This window comes from Lemur catta, chromosome 15 (assembly GCF_020740605.2).
Source record: "Lemur catta isolate mLemCat1 chromosome 15, mLemCat1.pri, whole genome shotgun sequence".
Classification (NCBI taxonomy): domain Eukaryota; kingdom Metazoa; phylum Chordata; class Mammalia; order Primates; family Lemuridae; genus Lemur; species Lemur catta.
In genome coordinates this window covers 24,546,833-24,565,631 of record NC_059142.1, presented here as the reverse complement: position 1 = coordinate 24,565,631, position 18,799 = coordinate 24,546,833, and the positions used below count along the sequence as shown (strand labels likewise).

At 44.2% G+C, this 18,799-nt stretch overlaps 1 protein-coding gene across 3 annotated transcripts; it reads left to right on the top strand.

The window, feature by feature from the left end:
* The first annotated feature begins 1,130 nt into the window (after window positions 1-1,130).
* DUSP14 (dual specificity phosphatase 14) lies at window positions 1,131-18,668 on the top strand. Of its 3 annotated transcripts, none has more exons than XM_045525539.1 (3): window positions 1,131-1,246; window positions 15,989-16,076; window positions 17,340-18,668. In XM_045525539.1, the coding sequence occupies exon 3, from the start codon at window positions 17,432-17,434 to the stop codon at window positions 18,026-18,028; it is 597 nt and encodes a 198-aa protein (XP_045381495.1). In that variant the 5' UTR covers window positions 1,131-1,246; window positions 15,989-16,076; window positions 17,340-17,431; the 3' UTR covers window positions 18,029-18,668. The 3 variants fall into 3 exon arrangements, with proteins under 3 accessions (XP_045381495.1, XP_045381497.1, XP_045381496.1); XM_045525541.1 differs by lacking the exon at window positions 1,131-1,246 and adding an exon at window positions 2,771-2,932; XM_045525540.1 differs by lacking the exon at window positions 1,131-1,246 and adding an exon at window positions 12,725-12,983.
* Window positions 18,669-18,799: the final 131 nt, after the last annotated feature.

The following is an 18,799-nucleotide window of genomic DNA, read 5'->3' as shown; positions in this document are numbered from 1 at the left end:
ACCCACACGATGACTCTGAATCCGGTTGGCCAGCGGAGATTAGGAAGACCATGAAAAAGCCTCAAAGCTTTTGGTTGACGAAGATGAGATATGTAAACCGAAAACGCGGTTTTTACTTCCGCCACCGACCCCTCCTCCCAAACCTATGACTACTCTTTTGTTCAGTTCGGAGGCCAACGATTTACGACGGCGAGGAGCAGGGTCTGGTGAGGAAAAGGCTGGGCATGGAATCAGGACTCCAGGTGTCGACTCACTGCAGAGCCTTGAGGAAGTCGCTTACGCCTCCCCCGCGCTTCGCCTCACCTGCCAGAGGCAGGAGGGAGGGCAGGGTGGTGATGGAAAAAGTCCGATTTGCATCTACTGCTACAGATGGGCAGACCTGAATTAAAAAAGACCCTCAGGGTGACACAGCAAATCAGCCCTTAACGAATCCATGTGTCCAGCCTGGGCTCTGAAGACCCTGCCGCCCCACCTGGGAGGCACGGGCTGTGGACCTGGCGTTTTGAGGCTCGGAGGGGCACCCGCGCAGTGGCGGTGGCTTGGGGGTCTGGGAGCAGGCGGAAGGTGTGGAGATGTTTTACATGATGCCTTCTTCTCGTCTCTGGCGCTATAGCTTCCCACAGTTGTTAGCAACTGCCCGTGCCTGTTCAAGCAAAATTCATCCAACAGTTGCCAAGAGGTTTATTTTCCCTTGGCTCTCCGGTCCCAACCCCTGGGCTTTCCGGTGCCGGAGAGCAGGTGGGGGTGGGGTGAAAGGCGGTGGTTAGTCACTAACTGCGGTCTTCACAGCTTTATTTGTATTGTTTCCTTGCCCTTAATCCTCTCAAATCCAGAAAGTCCCCCCGTCCAGCACCCCCGCACCCCCGCCTCAGCCCAGCTTGTAGGTGGACGCCGAAGTGGGGAGGCGGGGGTCGCGTGTGTGGGACAGGTGAAGAGACAACGCGGGCCCCCCTAGCAGAGGGACGCCGGGGACAGCGGCTGTCGCAGGGTCCTGGGGCGCGCCCGGGCCGCACCGCACGTCGCGGAGCCCCAGCGCGCAGGCGCGCCGCCCAGCGCCCGCGCGTCCCCCGCGTCACCCCCAGCCCCGAGCGCCGCCCCGGGAGAGGGCGGCGGGGCGCAGGGAGCGTGCGCGCGGCCCGCCCCGGGCGCGGGCGGAGGGGAGGAGGAGGGGCGCGCGGCGCCCAGCCCGCAGAAGCCGCGAGCCGCGCGGGAGGACGGAGCCCCAGCCGCCAGCCGCGCCGCGCCGGTAGGGGCCGCAGACCCGGGGGCTTTCGCGGGGGGGCGGCTGGGGGTGGGGGCAGGCGGGGCGGCACTGCGCGCGACTCGGCCCCTGGGCTCTGGCGGGATCCCGAGGCCCGCGCGACCCTCGTCTCCGGAAACTTTGTGCTGGCGCTCCCACCTGCTCCCGGGCGGTCCTCGCCGCCTCGGGGCGGCGGGGCAGGAGAGGCTCCGGGCCCTCCGCAGCGCCCCTCGTCCCGGCCCGCCTCGCCGAGCCTCGGCGCGCACCCCTGCTGCTTCCCCGCTGCCGCCGGCGTGCCCACCTCGGGACCCCGGCCCTCTGCGCCCGGGGGCGGGCATCCTCGTCTGCTCCTCTCCCCTCCTCCTCCCTGACCCCTCCGCTCTCCAGCCCCGCCATGGCCTCCGCACCGGCCGGTCAGCATCCACTCGCTCTGGAGCCGACGGCGGCTTTTTGCGTCTTGCAAAGGTTTCTGGTGCATTGATAGAAGCAACTTGACTTTCAGCGACGCCAAGTATTCAACTTGAGTCTTTCTCTGCGGCAGTAGAGTGGTGTGCACAGTGCTGACATGTCTTTTTATTTCTCCTAAGTACCCTCGCTCCAGAGCGAAGTTGAGTTGTTGTTTGTGTGTGAAAGGAGTTGCGTGCTGTAGCCGCTTTAAGTGGATTGTATAACTATATTTAGGTGGATGTTGCCAGTGGTACCAGCCAGTGTTGTGGTAACTGGGCATCCCAGAGGCAAGGGAAGGAGGAGTGACTTTACAAATGCAGTTTTACTGTGTAGGGATTTTTTGTTTTTAAACCACCTTGTTCTTTCCACCCGGCAGGACCTCAAGGCATTTAGCATGTGTTAACTCGTTAGCTGTTCATTATAGTTTTGTAAGAGAGGTAGGTGGAGACCATTACCTTCCCGTTTTACAGATGTAAAAACGGAGGCAAAGAGCTAACTCTGATTCTTACCAACCTTAAAGGAATATAGACCAAGAGATTTAACCCAGTGTTTCCTGGAATGCCTGTTGCGTAAGACCACTCAGAAGTCTGGTGGAATGTTGGACCATCCTCCCTGAGGTTGTATAGGTCAATTAAAAGGCCACGGCCAGCCAGGAGCAGCTCCATGCACGGGACTCAGATCTGCCACGAAGTTAAGTGACACTGGATAAGTCACAACTTCTGTCTGCTTATTTCCTTCCTGCTCTTTAAAATGAAGGGAACAAAGGTGCTGTATTCTTTGCAAAGTTGTGTGTGTCTGGACTCTGGAAGCTCCACTCCCTTGAGCTGCAATTTGGTTATTGTTACTTGTTGTAGACTCATAAAGGCCCCCAGTCTCGGTTCCCTTGAGAAACGCAGGGAATGAAGTAGCTCCAGAAAGAATAACCACCTCTTCTTCGCCAGAGACACCTGAGAATTCACATCAGGGACAGGCTGGGATGGAGACCCCTGCCTGAGTGAGGGAAGAGAGTTGCCGGGAGGAGGTAGGAAGGAGCTCTGCACAGGCGGCTTGACACATGGGCCCTATTCCTGCCTCCAGCTCTGACTCATCTTCTGACGCTTGGGGGAGGAGAGGTAGTTGCTTGGTATTTTTGGCTTTCCCCCATAAAACTGGAGACAGTTTCCCTCATTCCAAGTCTTTTAAACGTCAGTGTCGAACGTGTCTATGCTGTTCTCATCTGAAATCTTTCATATTGGTTGACTGCAGGTATGAATTCTGTAATACTCTTTAATAGAATGACATAAATGTATATTCATATCATAAAAAACTGGCCAGGTATATAAGAAATCCTTACTTTAGCATTTTAAAAAGATAGACTTTAGAGAGGGATCTGTTGGGTGAGATTGCAATTGGGATTTTGTTTTAAGGCAAGGTGGATGAAAAATGCTTTTTCCCAGTGTTATGAGAAATACGTTAATCATTCTCTGTGTAAAAAATGTAAACTAAACTAATAAGGTTAAAGCCTCCTTTTGAACACCTTTCTCAAAAATAACTGCTGGTATTTTTATCGGTTTATGTGTATCCTTTTAGAATTTTCTAAACATTTTCATAAATGTCTTTTTGTACAAAGCAATTTTTAACTGAAATTATTTTAAAATCGACTGGGCCTCGTCATAGAGATTTGGCTTCTGTCCAGAACAGGTAGCATGCTTTACCGATTGTAAAGTTTTAATAATACTAATAGCATGGTGGTATTTCTCAGGGCAACAGCCCAATGACCCCTTCTTGACTTCAGAGTAGTTGAATCATTACCATCCTGGGCTTTACTCTCAGGTACAGAAGAAAACTTTCCTATTTGAAAAAAAAAAAATCTAGGCCTACAAGTGTTTTGTCTTCCTTTCCTTATAATTAGACATCAAAGGGAGGGGAAGGCAGGGAGAGTTGCTAAAGCAACAAAGGCCTAAGTATAAACTTAACACCGCTAACATTTAAGGTGGTAGCTTTATTATTTATGAAAGCTTCACTGGGATGAAGACAAAGAAAGGAAAGGAGAGTGTTAATGTGGGCACAGTTCAAATCAGTAATTTCAGGAAATGGATGAGTTAAAACAAAATTCATGTCAGGAATTTATAGATTTCTGTATTAAACATTTACTGAGGACTTTTACCATTGGTAAAGGTACTATGTTGAGTGCCGGGGAGAAAGACAAAGTCCGTCCCTGACCTTTATGAAGCCGACCGGCTAACAGTGACATTCAGAGAGGATTGGCTGGAATTGCAGTGGTTCTAAATTCCTGGAAATCAACATTGTATTTATTTAACCTTCTAAATTGTGAAGTATAATGTACAGAAAAAGGTATAAAACAAATGGATAACTTGATGAACTATTTTAAAGAAAACGCAAGTGTAACCATCTTGCAGGCTACGTAGCCACCTCCCCCTCCTTTTTCCTAAGGACAACCTCTGCTCCTCCCCCAGAGGTCCCTTAGCCAGAAACCACTTTTATGGAAATCACTTCCTTCCTTTTCTATAGTTTTTACCCCCTAAATATAAATCTCTAAACAACATAGTTTCATTTTGCCTGTTTTTACTTCTGTACAGATGAAATCAAAGTAGGTATTCTTTTGGATCCTTCTTTCTTTCGGTTGGCATCATAAATGAATACACCCACACCTATATAATTTTTTGTTTAAATTCCTACAGCATACTGTTTTTTTTTTTTTTTTTTTTTTGAGACAGAGTCTCGCTTTGTTACCCGGGCTAGAGTGAGTGCCATGGCATCAGCCTAGCTCACAGCAACCTCAAACTCCTGGGCTTAAGTGATCCTACTGCCTCAGCCTCCCGAGTAGCTGGGACTACAGGCATGTGCCACCATGCCCGGCTAATTTTTTCTATACAGATTTTTAGCTGTCCAAATCATTTCTTTCTATTTTTGGTAGAGACGGGGGTCTCACTCTTGCTCAGGCTGGTCTCGAACTCCTGACCTCGAGCGATCCACCCGTCTCGGCCTCCCAGAGTGCTAGGATTACAGGCGTGAGCCACCGCGCCTGGCCAGCATACTGTTTTTTAAAGTTCATCCATGTCGTTGCCTGTGACTGTAGTTAGTTCAATTTTGTATGAATGTACTGCAGATTATCCACCCACTGTTGATGGACATCTGGGTTGTTTCTGGTCTGGAGCAATTTTGAGCAGTCCTGAGTCAGGTGTGCATATTTTCAGCTTTACTAGTTGATGCCTGTTTTTCAAAGTGGTTGTATCAATTTACATTCCTTCAGTAGTGTCACCCTTGGACTTATAATCTAGTGTATTTGCTGTTTAACCACAATATGCTTGGACATTTCTTGAATGAATGAATGAATGTCACCTAGGTCGTCTTATCCCTGGCCCATCATGTACCAGTGTATTTATATTTATTTTATTATTTATTTTAGTTATCTTTTTTTGGACTAACAGACGATTCAAACACCAGAAATGGTTTTTTCACTGGATTTGGTTGAGAAATACCTACCTAGTAGGTCCTTCCATCAATCTTTTTTTTTTTAAATAGATGAGTAGTTACTGGAAAATTTAAATATGCAAACTGGAGTACTGAAAATAAAAGTGGCTAATATCTAGAAGTCTTTTAAAGTTCTTGAATAAATCCTACCTCTGGTGAATGCTTGCATTGTGTCCAGCCTTAAATGTCTAGGGCAGTCAGTGTGTGATGTGTGTGGGAAGGGAGGCCTGTCCTTATGAAAGTACCCTCGAGGACAGGGCTCACACACTTGTGTACCTGTGCATATTCTCTTAGAGGCACTGAGCATAGACCCTGGTGCCTCCTGCCTTGGCAATTCCAAAGTAACTACAGCTTCTTTGCTACAGGAATAAATTGCTCTTTTACAACCTTTAAAATGTATTTTTTTCCCCAAATCTTCCTTTGTGTGCAAAAGTAAAGGTAGCTTAGAGCTGGGATTGTTTGTTTGTTTTAGAGACAAGGTCTCACTGTGTTGCCCAGGTGGGTCTTGAACTTCCTGGGCTCAAGCAATCATTCCTCCTCAGCCTCCGGAGTAGCTGGGATTATAGGCAGTAGCTGGGACTATATACACTTGGGCTGCTTAGAGCTGGGTTAGATAGGATTCCTGCCTTCTGAACAGACAGTTGCCAAGTTAACTTTGATTACCCGTGTTTGGTTTTGCCAGCTGGATTTAAAGCTAGCTGGGGATGGGGTGGGGGTGGGGTGGGTGTGGGGGTGTGTGTGTAAAAGAAAGAGCAAAAGAGGATGGGGAGAAAAGCACAAGTCACCTGAGGACAATTATTAAATTCAGGTGTTTGTTGAGTACTTACTGTGTGCCTAGTATTATGTGCTAACAGTCTGGCTTTAGAGCAGAATGTTCTACAGTTGTGTAGGTTTACAAAGTACCCTCAGGTGGATCCTTTTTTCTTTTTTCTTAGCTGGAGGGATGATGGAAGAACACTGGCCCAAAGAATGTGAGATTTGTAGTTCTTTTTTATTTCTTCTGTAAGGCATCTTGGAAAATGGCTAAATTACTCTACTTTCAGTCTTTATTTACATAAGTTACAAGTACTTTTTGCTTATTATAGTAAAGATTTTTTTCAGATTCTCTAAAATAGTCATCATTTTAGAAACCACATGTATATAAATTAGAAGTTTTCAAGAAAAGGCACCCACAGGAGGAGGAATTAAAAAGTAGTGGCAGAACCTCTTAAATCTGAGTGATGGCAGGAGGAATCCTGTTTGTGTTCTTTGACATCCTCTCGGCCTTCCAGCAGGCAGCATTCATGAGCAGCTCCATTTCCCACCTGTTGCAGGGCACGGGCAGTGCAAGCCCCGGCTAGGCCCTGTCCAGCCCACCCAGCTCACCTTGGCACTGCCCTTTCTGGCTCATACACACAGAGAGATCGACTGCAGGTCCAGTTTGCTGCAGTTCCGTCAGCTTTTCCACGCCCCCTGCCATTTTGAAGTCTCAGTGGACAAAAATTCTCTTTTGAAATTCATATGTAACTGCTGGGCTTACTTCTGCCTTTGTCCCGGAACAGTTTCAGCATCAATGGCCTATGGCAGGTTTTTTGACTCCTTAGGTCTTTGAGTTTGTGGGTACATGTGAAAACACTCTTTAACAAGAGCACGCTGCTTCTGACAAGCAAGCATTACGTGGCAGAGAGCCTTGTAGCACCAGCTCTCCCCTCCTGGAAGAGAGCAACCTTCGAGTGAATTTGCTTGAAGTTTTAAGGGAGCACTGCTGAAAATAAAATCTGAGAGAGTACTGTCAGCATACAATTCAATACAAATTTGAAGTCAAGATTTATAATTAAGCATTTTGCTAATTTAGCCATTGTGCCTCACTGGTGTCCTTGCTGACTTCTCTCCCACTAAACCGACTTGTTATTCTGGCTCCTGTGTCAAGTGCATTGGTGGGCACAAGGCCAGAGGCTGCAGAGGGGGCTTGACTGACAGCTAGTTGTTGTCGTTCATTTTCTATTAAAATATTTTTTATTTTTAGAAATTGAAATCATATGGAAAATTACAAAGAACAAATTAACCAACATCATTAGTCACCACTCAAAATCATTGGTCATACTTATCTGTCTTTTCTTTTATGAAAAAAAGTAAGCATCATAAGTCAAAGCTTCCTGCGGCCCCTTCTCCTCCTCCATTGAGACAATCACTCTCATGAATTTGATAGGTTTCCTTCCAACTCACTTTATTTAAATATTAATACCTATTTATTATAAATCAAACAGTGCATTTTTTAAAATGATGTCCCTTGAGTCATACAAGCTGCATTTTAGTTGAATGTCAAAAGGACATAGAAATATCTACTAGTCTTTATTTCATGCTGTCACATAAGTTCTGTGTTTAGGGAACAGAACCCTTTCATGGTTAAAGGTTGTACATCATTTCACATATCTCTTATTAACAAACACTGGAGAAGTAGTCAGTGTTTTATAGAGCTTCAATTACTTGGTACAAACTTTCAGCAAAAGATGATCCAAAATGGAAATGAAATGGAACTTTTTGTAATGGATTGTATCTTAAAGCCAAATGACTGCTGTATTATTTTATTTGAAAATAATCTTCTTTAAAAATAAATTACATTTATTGAGTTTCTTGTTCCATTTATCCTCCTAGAAATTACAGTAGATAATATTTATCTTTTCCACCATATCAGCTTAATATATTTTTAGAAATACTGCTTGCTAGAAATATAAATTCCCAGGCTTTCACCTCCAGAAATTCTGATTAATTAGGTGTAGGGTGGGTCCTAGGAATCTGCATTCTAACAAGCATTCTAATTTATAAATTCTTTCTTTGTTTTCCTTAAAGTAATAATGAACTTTTAAGGACTGAGATCTTATTTATGAAAAGACTGCATTTTCTGAGATTTTGTGGTCCTGCTTCTCAGAGGGCAGTAGTGACTTTGGCAATTTTGAGGCAAATTCATACCTACTTGGGTTTTATTGCTGATATGGGTGATTTTTTTTTTAAAGTACTCTGCCTGTAGATATTCTGACTTATCTAAATCAAAGTTTACCAATTAAGCAAGCATCTATAATTCACATTTAATTTTTACCACTTACTCCTAGAGGATTTTAAAATATTATTTATATAGGCTATTTCTCAAATTGGTTTCCAGTTGTCACCAACCAGGTTTAAAGGTAATTGTAGGCCGGGCGTGGTGGCTCACGCCTGTAATCCTAACACTGGGAGGCTGAGGAGGGTGGATCGCTTGAGCTCAGGAGTTGGAGACCAGCCTGAGCAAGAGTGAGACCTGTCTGTACTAAAAATAGAAAAATTAGCCAGGCATGGTGGTGTGCACCTATAGTCCCAGCTACTCGGGAGGCTGAGGCAGGAGGATCATTTGAGCCCAGGAGTTGGAGGTTGCAGTGAGCTAGGCTGATGCCACGGCACTCTAGCCCGGGCAGTAGAGCGGGACTTTGTCTCAAAAATAAATAAATAAATAGAGGTAATTGTGGACTTCAGCAAGCATTTTCTTGGTTTAGTTTTATCAGATTTTTTTACACCCAAAGACTGTCTCATACCTAGCAGTTTAGGATTTTTAGAGATTAATATCCAGATTATAGATATAAAGCACAGTCAGACTGACCTTATGTTCCTTAATTGCTTTCTCTTTGGAGTTTCCCCACCACCCCCAGTGAAATGTGCGTTTTGGCAGTCTTTGGATGGGTTGATCTGTTGTGGTCAGATTGTATGACTAATCAACAAATGGACAACTCAAGGAAGGAGGGTTCTGGTTCCCAGTGGGATTATTAATTTTCTGTGTAGAGTCTGGGAAAGCCTCTGCAGCTCTGTTTACCTCTGATTCCTCATCTGGGAAACCCAACAGCAGAATGATACTATCCCGTGAGAGGCTGAGCCTGCTCACGTTGCTTACACAGGACAGGCCCTTGAATTTGCTTCAGCAAGTCCAGAGGGACAGGATGAAGCAGATTAATGAGAGCAGCACTTCTGACACTTTTTAATTTTTTTTAATTAATTTTTAGAGACAGGGTCTCATTCTGTTCCCCAGACTGGACCACAGTGGCATGATTATAGCTCACTGCAACCTCCAACTCCTGGGCTCAAGTGATCCTCCTGCCTCAGCCTCCTGAGTAGCTGGGACTACAGGTGTGCACCTGCATTTTTTAAAAATATGTATATGGATCACCTGGGATGCTGTTAAACTGCAGCATCTGATTCTATAGGTCTTGGGAGAGAGCCTGAAATTCTGCATGTTTATCAAGCCTGAAGGTGGTTTTGATACTGCTGGGCCTTAGGTCACAGTTTTTGAGTAGTGAGGGACTTATAGAAAAGGGCCTATATTCTTCATTCAGAATCTAAAAATAAGGAGACTCCTGAAAGGCAAGAATGGCAGCACGTTTTGAATGGATTGGAGAAAAAGTATGATAGTACAATCTGTAAGACACTTCCCCAAAACAACTCAGTTGTTCAGTACCTTGCTGTTTTTATTTTGCTTTGATCCTGTGCCTTCTCTTTGCATTGGTACAGTACCCAGTTTGCACCAGTCATTTGGTTCACTTAATGTTAGTCTCTCTCTTATTGTTAGTGGTTTTTATATGTGTGACTTGTGTCATCTCTTTAAGGTGGTAAAATCCTAGTACAGGGTTGTGCGTTTTTTTTTCAATGTTATTTTACCAAGCACAGACTTCAGTGGCCAGGGTTGTGTCTTATTTCACCTAAAGGTGAAATATTCCTGTTGTAATTACTGTTGCTGCAAAACACAGTTCTAAAACTCAGTGGTGTAGAATAACTATTTGTATTGTGCTCATAGATTCCTGTAGGTCAGGAATTTGGACCTCACATAGTGGGGACAACTTGTCTTTGCTTCACAATATCTAGGGCCTTAGCTGGAAGATTCAAAGCCTCAGAGTAACTTGATGGCTAGGAGCTAAAATCATATTGAAGTGCCTCTACCCACATATCTAGTGGTTGATCTTGGCTATCAGCTGGGACCTCAGCTGGGCTGTTGGCCAGGACATCCAAATATGGCTTCTCCCTGTGGTAGCTCTGCTGGGCAAATTTGGGTTCCCTCACAGCATGGCAGCTGGGTTCCAAGAGCAAGTCCCAAGAGAACAAGGTAGATGCGGGAGGTTTGTAATCTAGCCTCAGAAGCATCATTTCTACTGTATTTTCTTGGTTGAGGCAGTCACAGAGCTTTCTCCAGGTTCAAGGAGAAGGGACATCAGCCCTACCGTTGGATGGGAGGAGTGTCAAGATTACATTGTGAGAACACCATGTGGGATGGGAGGGAGATGCTGTTGGGGCCATCTTTGCCAAATACCTTGTGCAGCCGTCCACAACAACACTCAGCATAGTGTTGAACACATAGCTTGAACTCAGTAAAATACTGCTGTGTCACTGAGTGGTAAGTAATTTAGGCACTGAGGTGGGTGAGGACCAAATTCAAAAATTCAATTCCAGATGTGAACAGATTGCCCCATGGTACCCAAATAAATGCACATCTTCACCTTTTTTTTATAGTTATTGATAGTTTCTCCCTCTTATTTGACTCATTTTATTTCCAACATGTAGAATCTATGGATTTATCATACAGAATGAAACTTCTTAAAGTCTGTGCCTCTGTGTCACGATATTGCCGTGTTTTTTTCCTGCTCTCATCAAGTGGACTGCCCATCTCCAAATTTGGGCTGTGGCATAGTCTACCTCCAGCAGCTAGCTAGTATCTTACAGTGATTGGCCTTTGTTAGGCTCAGTGAACACAGTGGGAATGGGCCAGTGGTCCACACAGCGACATCGACATGGTCAGCCTGGTCACGACTACATAAGCAATTGATCTATACCTGCATGTCACACTGGGGGAGTATTTGTTGCTAAACCAGAATGGGGTCTCTGTCTTTAGCTTCATGTGTATTATGTGTATTTATCCTCATCCCAGAACACTATCATGTCAATTAATATGGTGGGAAAAGCAAAAACGCCCCCTCTTCCAAACGTAAGTGGAAGATGTTGAGGTGTTTTAGCCAAATTGTGAAAGCGTTCCAGGTGACAGAGCAATTTGTGAATATCTTTTACTTCATTTTACTTTAATATGAATATAACTCATTGTTTGAATTTTATTCTTAATGTCCTATCAGAAAGTTATTTTATATTAATGCAGGATTGCCACATTGTGATTTTATTTTTATTTGTAAAAAATTTTTAAAAATTATTTTAATATTTATACAGTATTCAAATGTTTATTTGAATATTTTAACTTTCCCCCAGTAGAATGCACTTCTGATTAATGAAAATGAATGAGAAAAGTAGTATTTATTTATTTATGACAGTGTAGGCTAAAATGCTTCTATTTTAAAAAAACTAGATATTTAATAAGTAAAAATGTGATTGCATAAGCTTGTCTTCTTTTTTTTGTTTTTTTTTTTTTTTTTTTTTTTTTTTTGAGACAGAGTCTCGCTTTGTTGCCACAACTAGAGTGCCATGGCATCATCATAGCTCACTGCAATCTCAAACTCCTGGGCTCAAGCAATCCTCCTGCCTCAGCCTCCCAAGTAGCTGGGACTATAGGTGCTTGCCACCTTGCCCAGCTTATTTTTTCTGTTTTTTGTAGGGATGGGGTCTCACTCTTGTTCAGGCTGGTCTCTAACTCCTGACCTTAAGTGATCCTCTGCCTCGGCCTCTCAGAGTGCTAGAATTACAGGTGTGAGCCACCATAGTTGGCCTTACATAAGCTTTTCAAGTATAAAAAAGTAACAGTGTAGGCCTTCAGTATGTACTCTGACCCTCTGAAATTCCTAAAGCTAAAAATATTTCAGTCAGATCATTTTACACAGTCATCTCTAAAACCATTGTGGCCATTTTTCTGTTTGTTCAACATGAGGAAAAAAAAGCAGTAGATAGAATTAGATAGAAGGTCAGGTCTTTACCTGGTGATTCTAGTGGTTGTCAGCATTTTTTAAAAAAGAAAAGAAAAGTGGCCTCCACGGCACCAGGTTGGATGTTTAGAATAGACCCAGGTAGCAGTTCTGCGTGGTGCTCATCACTGCTGCAGGCCGGGATGCCAGTGCTAACCACAGGGCTGTGCCTGCATCCCAGGAGCCCTCCAGTGCTGGGAGCAATCGGTGGTTATTAGCTTATGCATTATTGAGATTACAGGCCCCCTAGGAAGACACTAATTCTGCATTTTGTTTAGTACTTAGTGCTCGATGCTTATTATTCAAAGAGAACACCATCATCTCTGACAAGCTGTTGCTTATAGCTGGTTAAAAAACAAAAAAGCCTCCCTGGGGCTGGTTTAGGATAACTCCTCCTTTCTGTCCTTCATGGGAGCCCATCCCCGTTCCCCTGGCCAGGAAAGCGTTTTTTTCTCCAAGAAGTAAATGCAGCTGCCAGAGCAACTTGGGAAGGCCAAGTTGAACACCATGGACAGCGACGTGGACAGTCTTCAGCATTTTCCCTGGTCATCCTCCTGCCAGAGACCAGTGAATGGGAGTGGCACGTTCACTCAGAGAGCACCATGCAACTTTTGATCCCTCAAATATGGGTCAAACTCTCCTTTCCCCATCTCCCAGGACACATTTACTAAGTTGATTTTCATGCACCTATGATGTAATACCCACGGGTTTTTTTATTCTTTAGGATCAGGTTCTGCTAATCTTAGAACTGGACCAAACTAGAGCTTCTTGTTGTGCCTACTCTGGGACTACTCCTTGCCAAGGTCGCTCTGCTGTCAGGAGGGCTTTCTGTGTGCTGCGTGGTGTACCAGGCTGTGGCAGTAGTTCCCTGTTCTGGCACTAGGTGAAACTGGAGCAGCTCAGCCCATCTGGACTCAGTCTTTTCTGTAAGCAGCATTTTAACACGTTCTTCTTGTGCAGATCCAAGACCCCTTTCGTACATTGCAGGTGCTGGCTGGTGGTGGTAGAGCGCTGTAAGGCAGGTGATGAGAACACAGCTGTCCTGCACAGTCATGCAGAGAAGCAGTGTGTGGTCTTGAGCTAAAAGTCTGGATACCTTGGATCTTTTCTTGGTTTTATTTGTCTTCTCAAGTTGAAATGATTTCACCCTTTCTGACCCTTGCATTTTCCAATCTGTACAGGGGGTCAGGTCTGTTATGTCAGAGGGGCATCTATATAATGTCTGTGCCCTCTGAGTGCTCTCTGGCAGCGGTTGTTTTTCTAAAACTTTGGACCCGCTTTGGCATTTTAAGCAGGTTTATTGGCAGGAGATGGACTAGCAGCAGCAGGGATGGAGCATCGTGTCTGTCTCACTTGGATTCTGCCCTGAGGGCTCACAATCTGTTTTCCCTGCAGCACCAAGTACCCTATCACTGCTGAGTTAACAGAATAAGCCAGGCTTCCGCAGTGAGCCTGGGCACCCTGCCCCGGGAGGGCCAGTCGCTTCCCAGACAGCATGATTATTTGGGAGGACACAAGGCTGAGTCCTTCTTAATTAGACAACAGTAATTTTCACTTGAACATGAGCTAAAAAAAAAATAATAAAAATTAGACAACTAGATAACCTACTTGGAAATTTGATTAACATCTTCCAGATTTTCCACATTGAGGAGAGCTTGAAACCAGCAGTTTGAAGGCCTAATTCTGTGTTTAATACCACAGCGACTTTGCTTTGTAAATTAGTAGGATTCTGCCAGGCAAAGACTAGGAAGTGGCAGGAGACTGCTCTGCTGTAGGAAAGAGTGTTCTCACCTAAAAGTTCCTGCCCTGTTTATATTTTACATCCAACACACATACACACTGCCCTATGTGACTACGCCCTTGTTCCTCCTCATGATGCAACTTTACCTGTACACCTCTCTCCGTGCCCCTGCAGCATGAACTAATCATCAGATGTGGGCTCCCAAAGAGGGGTGTAACCTTGGGTGAGGCAGCTCCCTCAGACAAGCGCAATTTCTGGGAGGGACTTGTGAGCTGTCAGCACCAGCACCCTGCATGCCTCAGTCTTAAAGGGGATCTACGTAGCACCCCATAGCATCCCCCTCTGCACTGGTTCTCAAACTGTGTCCCCTGCCCGGCGGCAGCACCCATCACCAGGGAAATCCAGAACTACCGAATCAAACTCTGGGGTGAGGCCCCAGCAGTCTGTTTTAACAAGCCCTCCAGGTGATTCCAATACATGCTCGAGTTTGAGAACCACTGCACCATAGTGATATAACTATTTTTAAACTTTTCTTTTAAAAAAGTAATGTAAAATGTTAAATATACATATGTCATTTGACACAGCCCTTGACTCCTAGCCATTTAACCAAAAGAAAGGAAGGCACATGTGTACCCAGAGGACCTGTACGTGAATGTTCATAGCAGCTTTACTCATAATGGGTTTAAATTAGAAACAACCCAATGTCTATCAGCAGGTGAACAGATAAACCAATAATGTTATCTAGTATATACCTACACAGTATGATACTCAGTAATAAAAAGGAATGAACCACTGATAACCCAGCATCATGGATGTCAGTGTAATTATGCTGAATGAAGGAAGCCAGACTAAAAAAAAATATTGTAGGATTCCATTTATATAAAAGTCTAGAGTGCAAACTATAGGGACCAAAAAAACCCAAAATCAGTGGTTGCTTGGGAATGGGGTTAGAGGGCAAGAGAGGGATGGATTATAAAAGACCATGAAGAAATTTTTTGGGGGTGATAGATGTTTATTATTTTGAGGTCATGGTGTCTGAAGTGTATACATATATCAAAAGTCATCAAGCTGTACACTTGTTTATCAGTTTGTATGTCAGTTATATCTCAACACTCAACTGAACTGTAAAAAATTTTTTTAGAGACAGGGTCTTCCTCTGTCGCCCAGGCTGGAGTGCAGTGGTGTGACCATAGCCCACTGCAGTCTCAAAGTCCTGGGCTCAGGCGATCCTGCCTCAGCTTCCCAGAGTGCTGTGATTACAAGCATGAGCCACCATGCCCAGCCCCCAAAATAAAAATTAAAGTGTGATGGTTACCTAGGAAAGGCAGGGGAACAGGTGGGAGAGGAACACATTTTTAATGATGTTCACAGTGCTCATTATATTATTATATAAACGAATAAAAAAGGAGGGCCACCATGGAAAAGAAAAATTAAAATGTCAGATTGCTCTTATGAGTGCCTGTGTTCATGGTTACAGCCACGTCCTCATTGCCATGTGCAATGTCATCACTCCTGGCCACGCCCCACCAGCAGCTGACTTAGGCTTCTTCCCTGGTAAACGCTCTCCTGCATCGTGTTAGTCACATGGCTGCTTGTCTTGTCTGCATCTTGCTTAACTGTCCTACCCGCTGTGGTGTCTGGTCTAGTCCTTCACACTGCTGAGGTGACTGAGGGTATCATGGAAGAGACTCTAGCTCAGTTTTTGTACCTCATGGCCGGCCCAGTGAGCATTCTGCATTGCCTTAACATTTTATTGATATGTTGTGGTCTCTGAATCTTGTTCTTTCAAAAGGAGATTTGTCTTTGTAATTGCCAAAACTATATTTAACATTTGTCACACCATGGGTTATGTGTCATTAATGAAAATCTGAGGCTGAGGTTGATTTTTTTTTTTTCCTTTTGAGACAGCATCTTACTATGTTGCCCAGGCTGCCCTCCAACTCCTGGGCTTAAGTGATCCTCCCACCTCAGCCTCACAAGTTATAGGGATTACAAGGGAATGTCACCATGCCTGGCTTGAGGTTGCTGTTTCTTACTGGTGCATTCCTTAAGTGCACACCTAGAAATATTTAGCACACCTTCAACTTCCTAGATTTATTTCAGTCAAACCTGGTTTAGTATTAAAAACCCATGAGGAATTCTTTTGAACTTTCTGATTGGCCATATCCTTGCCTCTTTGTCTTTCTGCAGATCTGATTTGTATCCACTATAACCAGCACTACTCAGGACTTTCTGGATCCGGACTGAGGGCTCCAGTGTACACCAGACTGTGGAGCAAGTGAGTAGCCCCAGGACTGCCTCTCTGTGGAACCTGGGGATGTTCTCAGCTGACTGAAGTCACTTCTGGCTTCCTTATGGTACCCTGGGTGCAGGTAGCACACTTGCCACTGGGCACAGACCATAAAGCATTGTGATTGGTGATGAGAGGAATTGATGTGTCTAAAATCTCAGGAAACCATTGCTACTAACACACATTGACATTTTATAGTAAACACTGTACGAATGAGAGAATATAGATTTTCAGTCAGTGGGATTCATCTTGGAGCTTAGAATTAGATGATAGAAGACGGTGAAGTTATCATTTAGCTACAACCAGGGTCAGGTTAGGTAAAACGCTCATTTAAGTTGTAGGAATAAACTTTTAAGACCATGACCTTCAAATTGCCTGGAATTATTTCCATGGAAATGCCACAGCACAAGTTATGCAAAGCTAATTACATTTCCAAAGTGTTCACATGTTCCAAATAGAATGGGAAATAGTTGCTTTTAAATAATAGAGAGCTAAGGTGATCTGACTTTTCTGCACCTGATCTAATTCAGTATCTTTTTAGTTCATAAAGGCAGTTCATCAGACACATTACCTAAGGTGAGATCACTTTCATACCTTCGTAAGATCGCCATGTCTAGGATTAGGGTTAGGAAAATAACAGCCGTCATAGCTATGGAAGCCGACAAGAAGTAGGCAGGAAGTGCATGAAAAGGCATGGCGATGGGGGATCAGAAAACCTGATTTCTTCCTCATCACCAAAGAATAACACTCCGTAAGAGCAGGACCCTGCAGGACTGTTGGGCATGTTTCTGTCCTGAACTTTTCCAAAAACAGGATAGATAATAGGATGACTATTTCCACTTATATTTTTCTTTTTTTTGACAATCATCAGAGAACTGAGTTTTACATTAATTTTACATGTTGATGTCTTAGACTACTTTTCCTCTTAATTGATAGAAAATAATTTGTCTACATCCTTGAAAGAATGTACTCTATTATAAAAAATAATTTTAATCTTTTCACTTTCCATTCCACAAACACTGCAGAAAGCTAGGATGAATCAATAGCATTTAAATACTGACAGAAGCTGGGTGTGGTGGTACATGACTAGTTCCAGCTACTTGGGAGGCTGAGGCAGGATGATTATTTGAGCCCAGGAGTTTGGGGTTACAGTGAGCTATGACTGCACCACTGCACTCCAGCTGGGGTGACAGCAAGACATTGTCTTAAATAATAAAAAATAAAGTACTGACAGATCCCTGTATTTTGCAGGAAAGGGACTGTGATTTTGGATTCCTTGGTGGAGGAAAACAGAACATTCTGGTCTTGCCCCCAACGATGCAAGTGTGATTGCTGGCGTCTTCATGAGCTCCAGAGGTCACAGCACGCTACCAAGGACTCTCATGGCCCCTCGGATGATTTCCGAGGGAGACATAGGAGGCATTGCTCAAATCACCTCCTCTCTCTTCCTGGGCAGAGGCAGTGTGGCCTCCAATCGGCACCTCCTCCAGGCTCGTGGCATCACCTGCATTGTTAATGCTACCATTGAGATCCCCAATTTCAACTGGCCCCAATTTGAATATGTTAAAGTGCCTCTGGCTGACATGCCTCATGCCCCCATTGGACTGTACTTTGACACCGTGGCCGACAAGATCCACAGCGTGAGCAGGAAGCATGGGGCCACCTTGGTGCACTGTGCTGCAGGGGTGAGCCGCTCGGCCACTCTCTGCATCGCTTACCTGATGAAATTCCACAACGTGTGCCTGCTGGAGGCGTACAACTGGGTGAAAGCCCGGAGGCCTGTCATCAGGCCCAACGTAGGCTTCTGGAGGCAGCTGATAGACTACGAGCGCCAGCTCTTTGGGAAGTCAACGGTTAAAATGGTACAGACGCCTTATGGCATAGTTCCAGACGTTTATGAGAAAGAGTCCCGACACCTGATGCCTTACTGGGGGATTTAACGCCACCAAAGCCTGCATCAGCAGCCCCTGAGCAGTGCCAGCATCTGCTACACACTGTCTGCTCCCCTCTTCACCTTTCTTCTCAAATGGTTGACTTTTGGTTCTCCCTCAAGTGTTTTTTACACTGGGTATTCAAGTTTATTTTAAGAGATAGGGAGGGAGGGGAGGGACATAAGGGGAATGCATACATTGCTAGGAACATTTTTAAAACTAACATTTTGGAATAGTGTTTATGAAAATCTTGAACTGGCTTTTAATCATTTTTAACAATTTGAACAGTTTAATAAACTGTTTGGTTTTGCTTTATTCTGAATCCCATGCCTTTTGCCACCATGGTAGGGTGCAGGAGGAGCTCAGTGCAAAAATCACTTAGGGCCCTGATTAACCCTTTAGAGACAAGCTTTGCCCAAGGCTGCTGACCAAACAGATGCTTAGGGAAGATTGATACCAGCTTCAGTCTCTACTGGATTAGCCCTACTCTTTCCTTTCTCCTCTATTATTTAGTAACTGTGTAAGTTAAAATAAATAAACCTTTATTATTTAGCTGTTAAGTAATTATAATGAAATCTGCAAAAGCCCTCTTGGAATCAATGTGCCCAGGATATTAGCATTATTTTTAATAAATATATCTGCTTAACATTAAAATTTTTACTAATAATTTCAAGGTGTGTGTTGATGAAAGAAAGATGCTGTCTAATAATTATGCTACAATATGGCTCTTGTGACAATTATGAACACTACTTAAGACATTCCAGCCGAATCATGTCAGTG

Bases quoted from the DNA above. Each gene is read 5' to 3' on its own strand.
- DUSP14 (XM_045525539.1), top strand. From the start codon at position 17,432: ATGAGCTCCAGAGGTCACAGCACGCTACCAAGGACTCTCATGGCCCCT.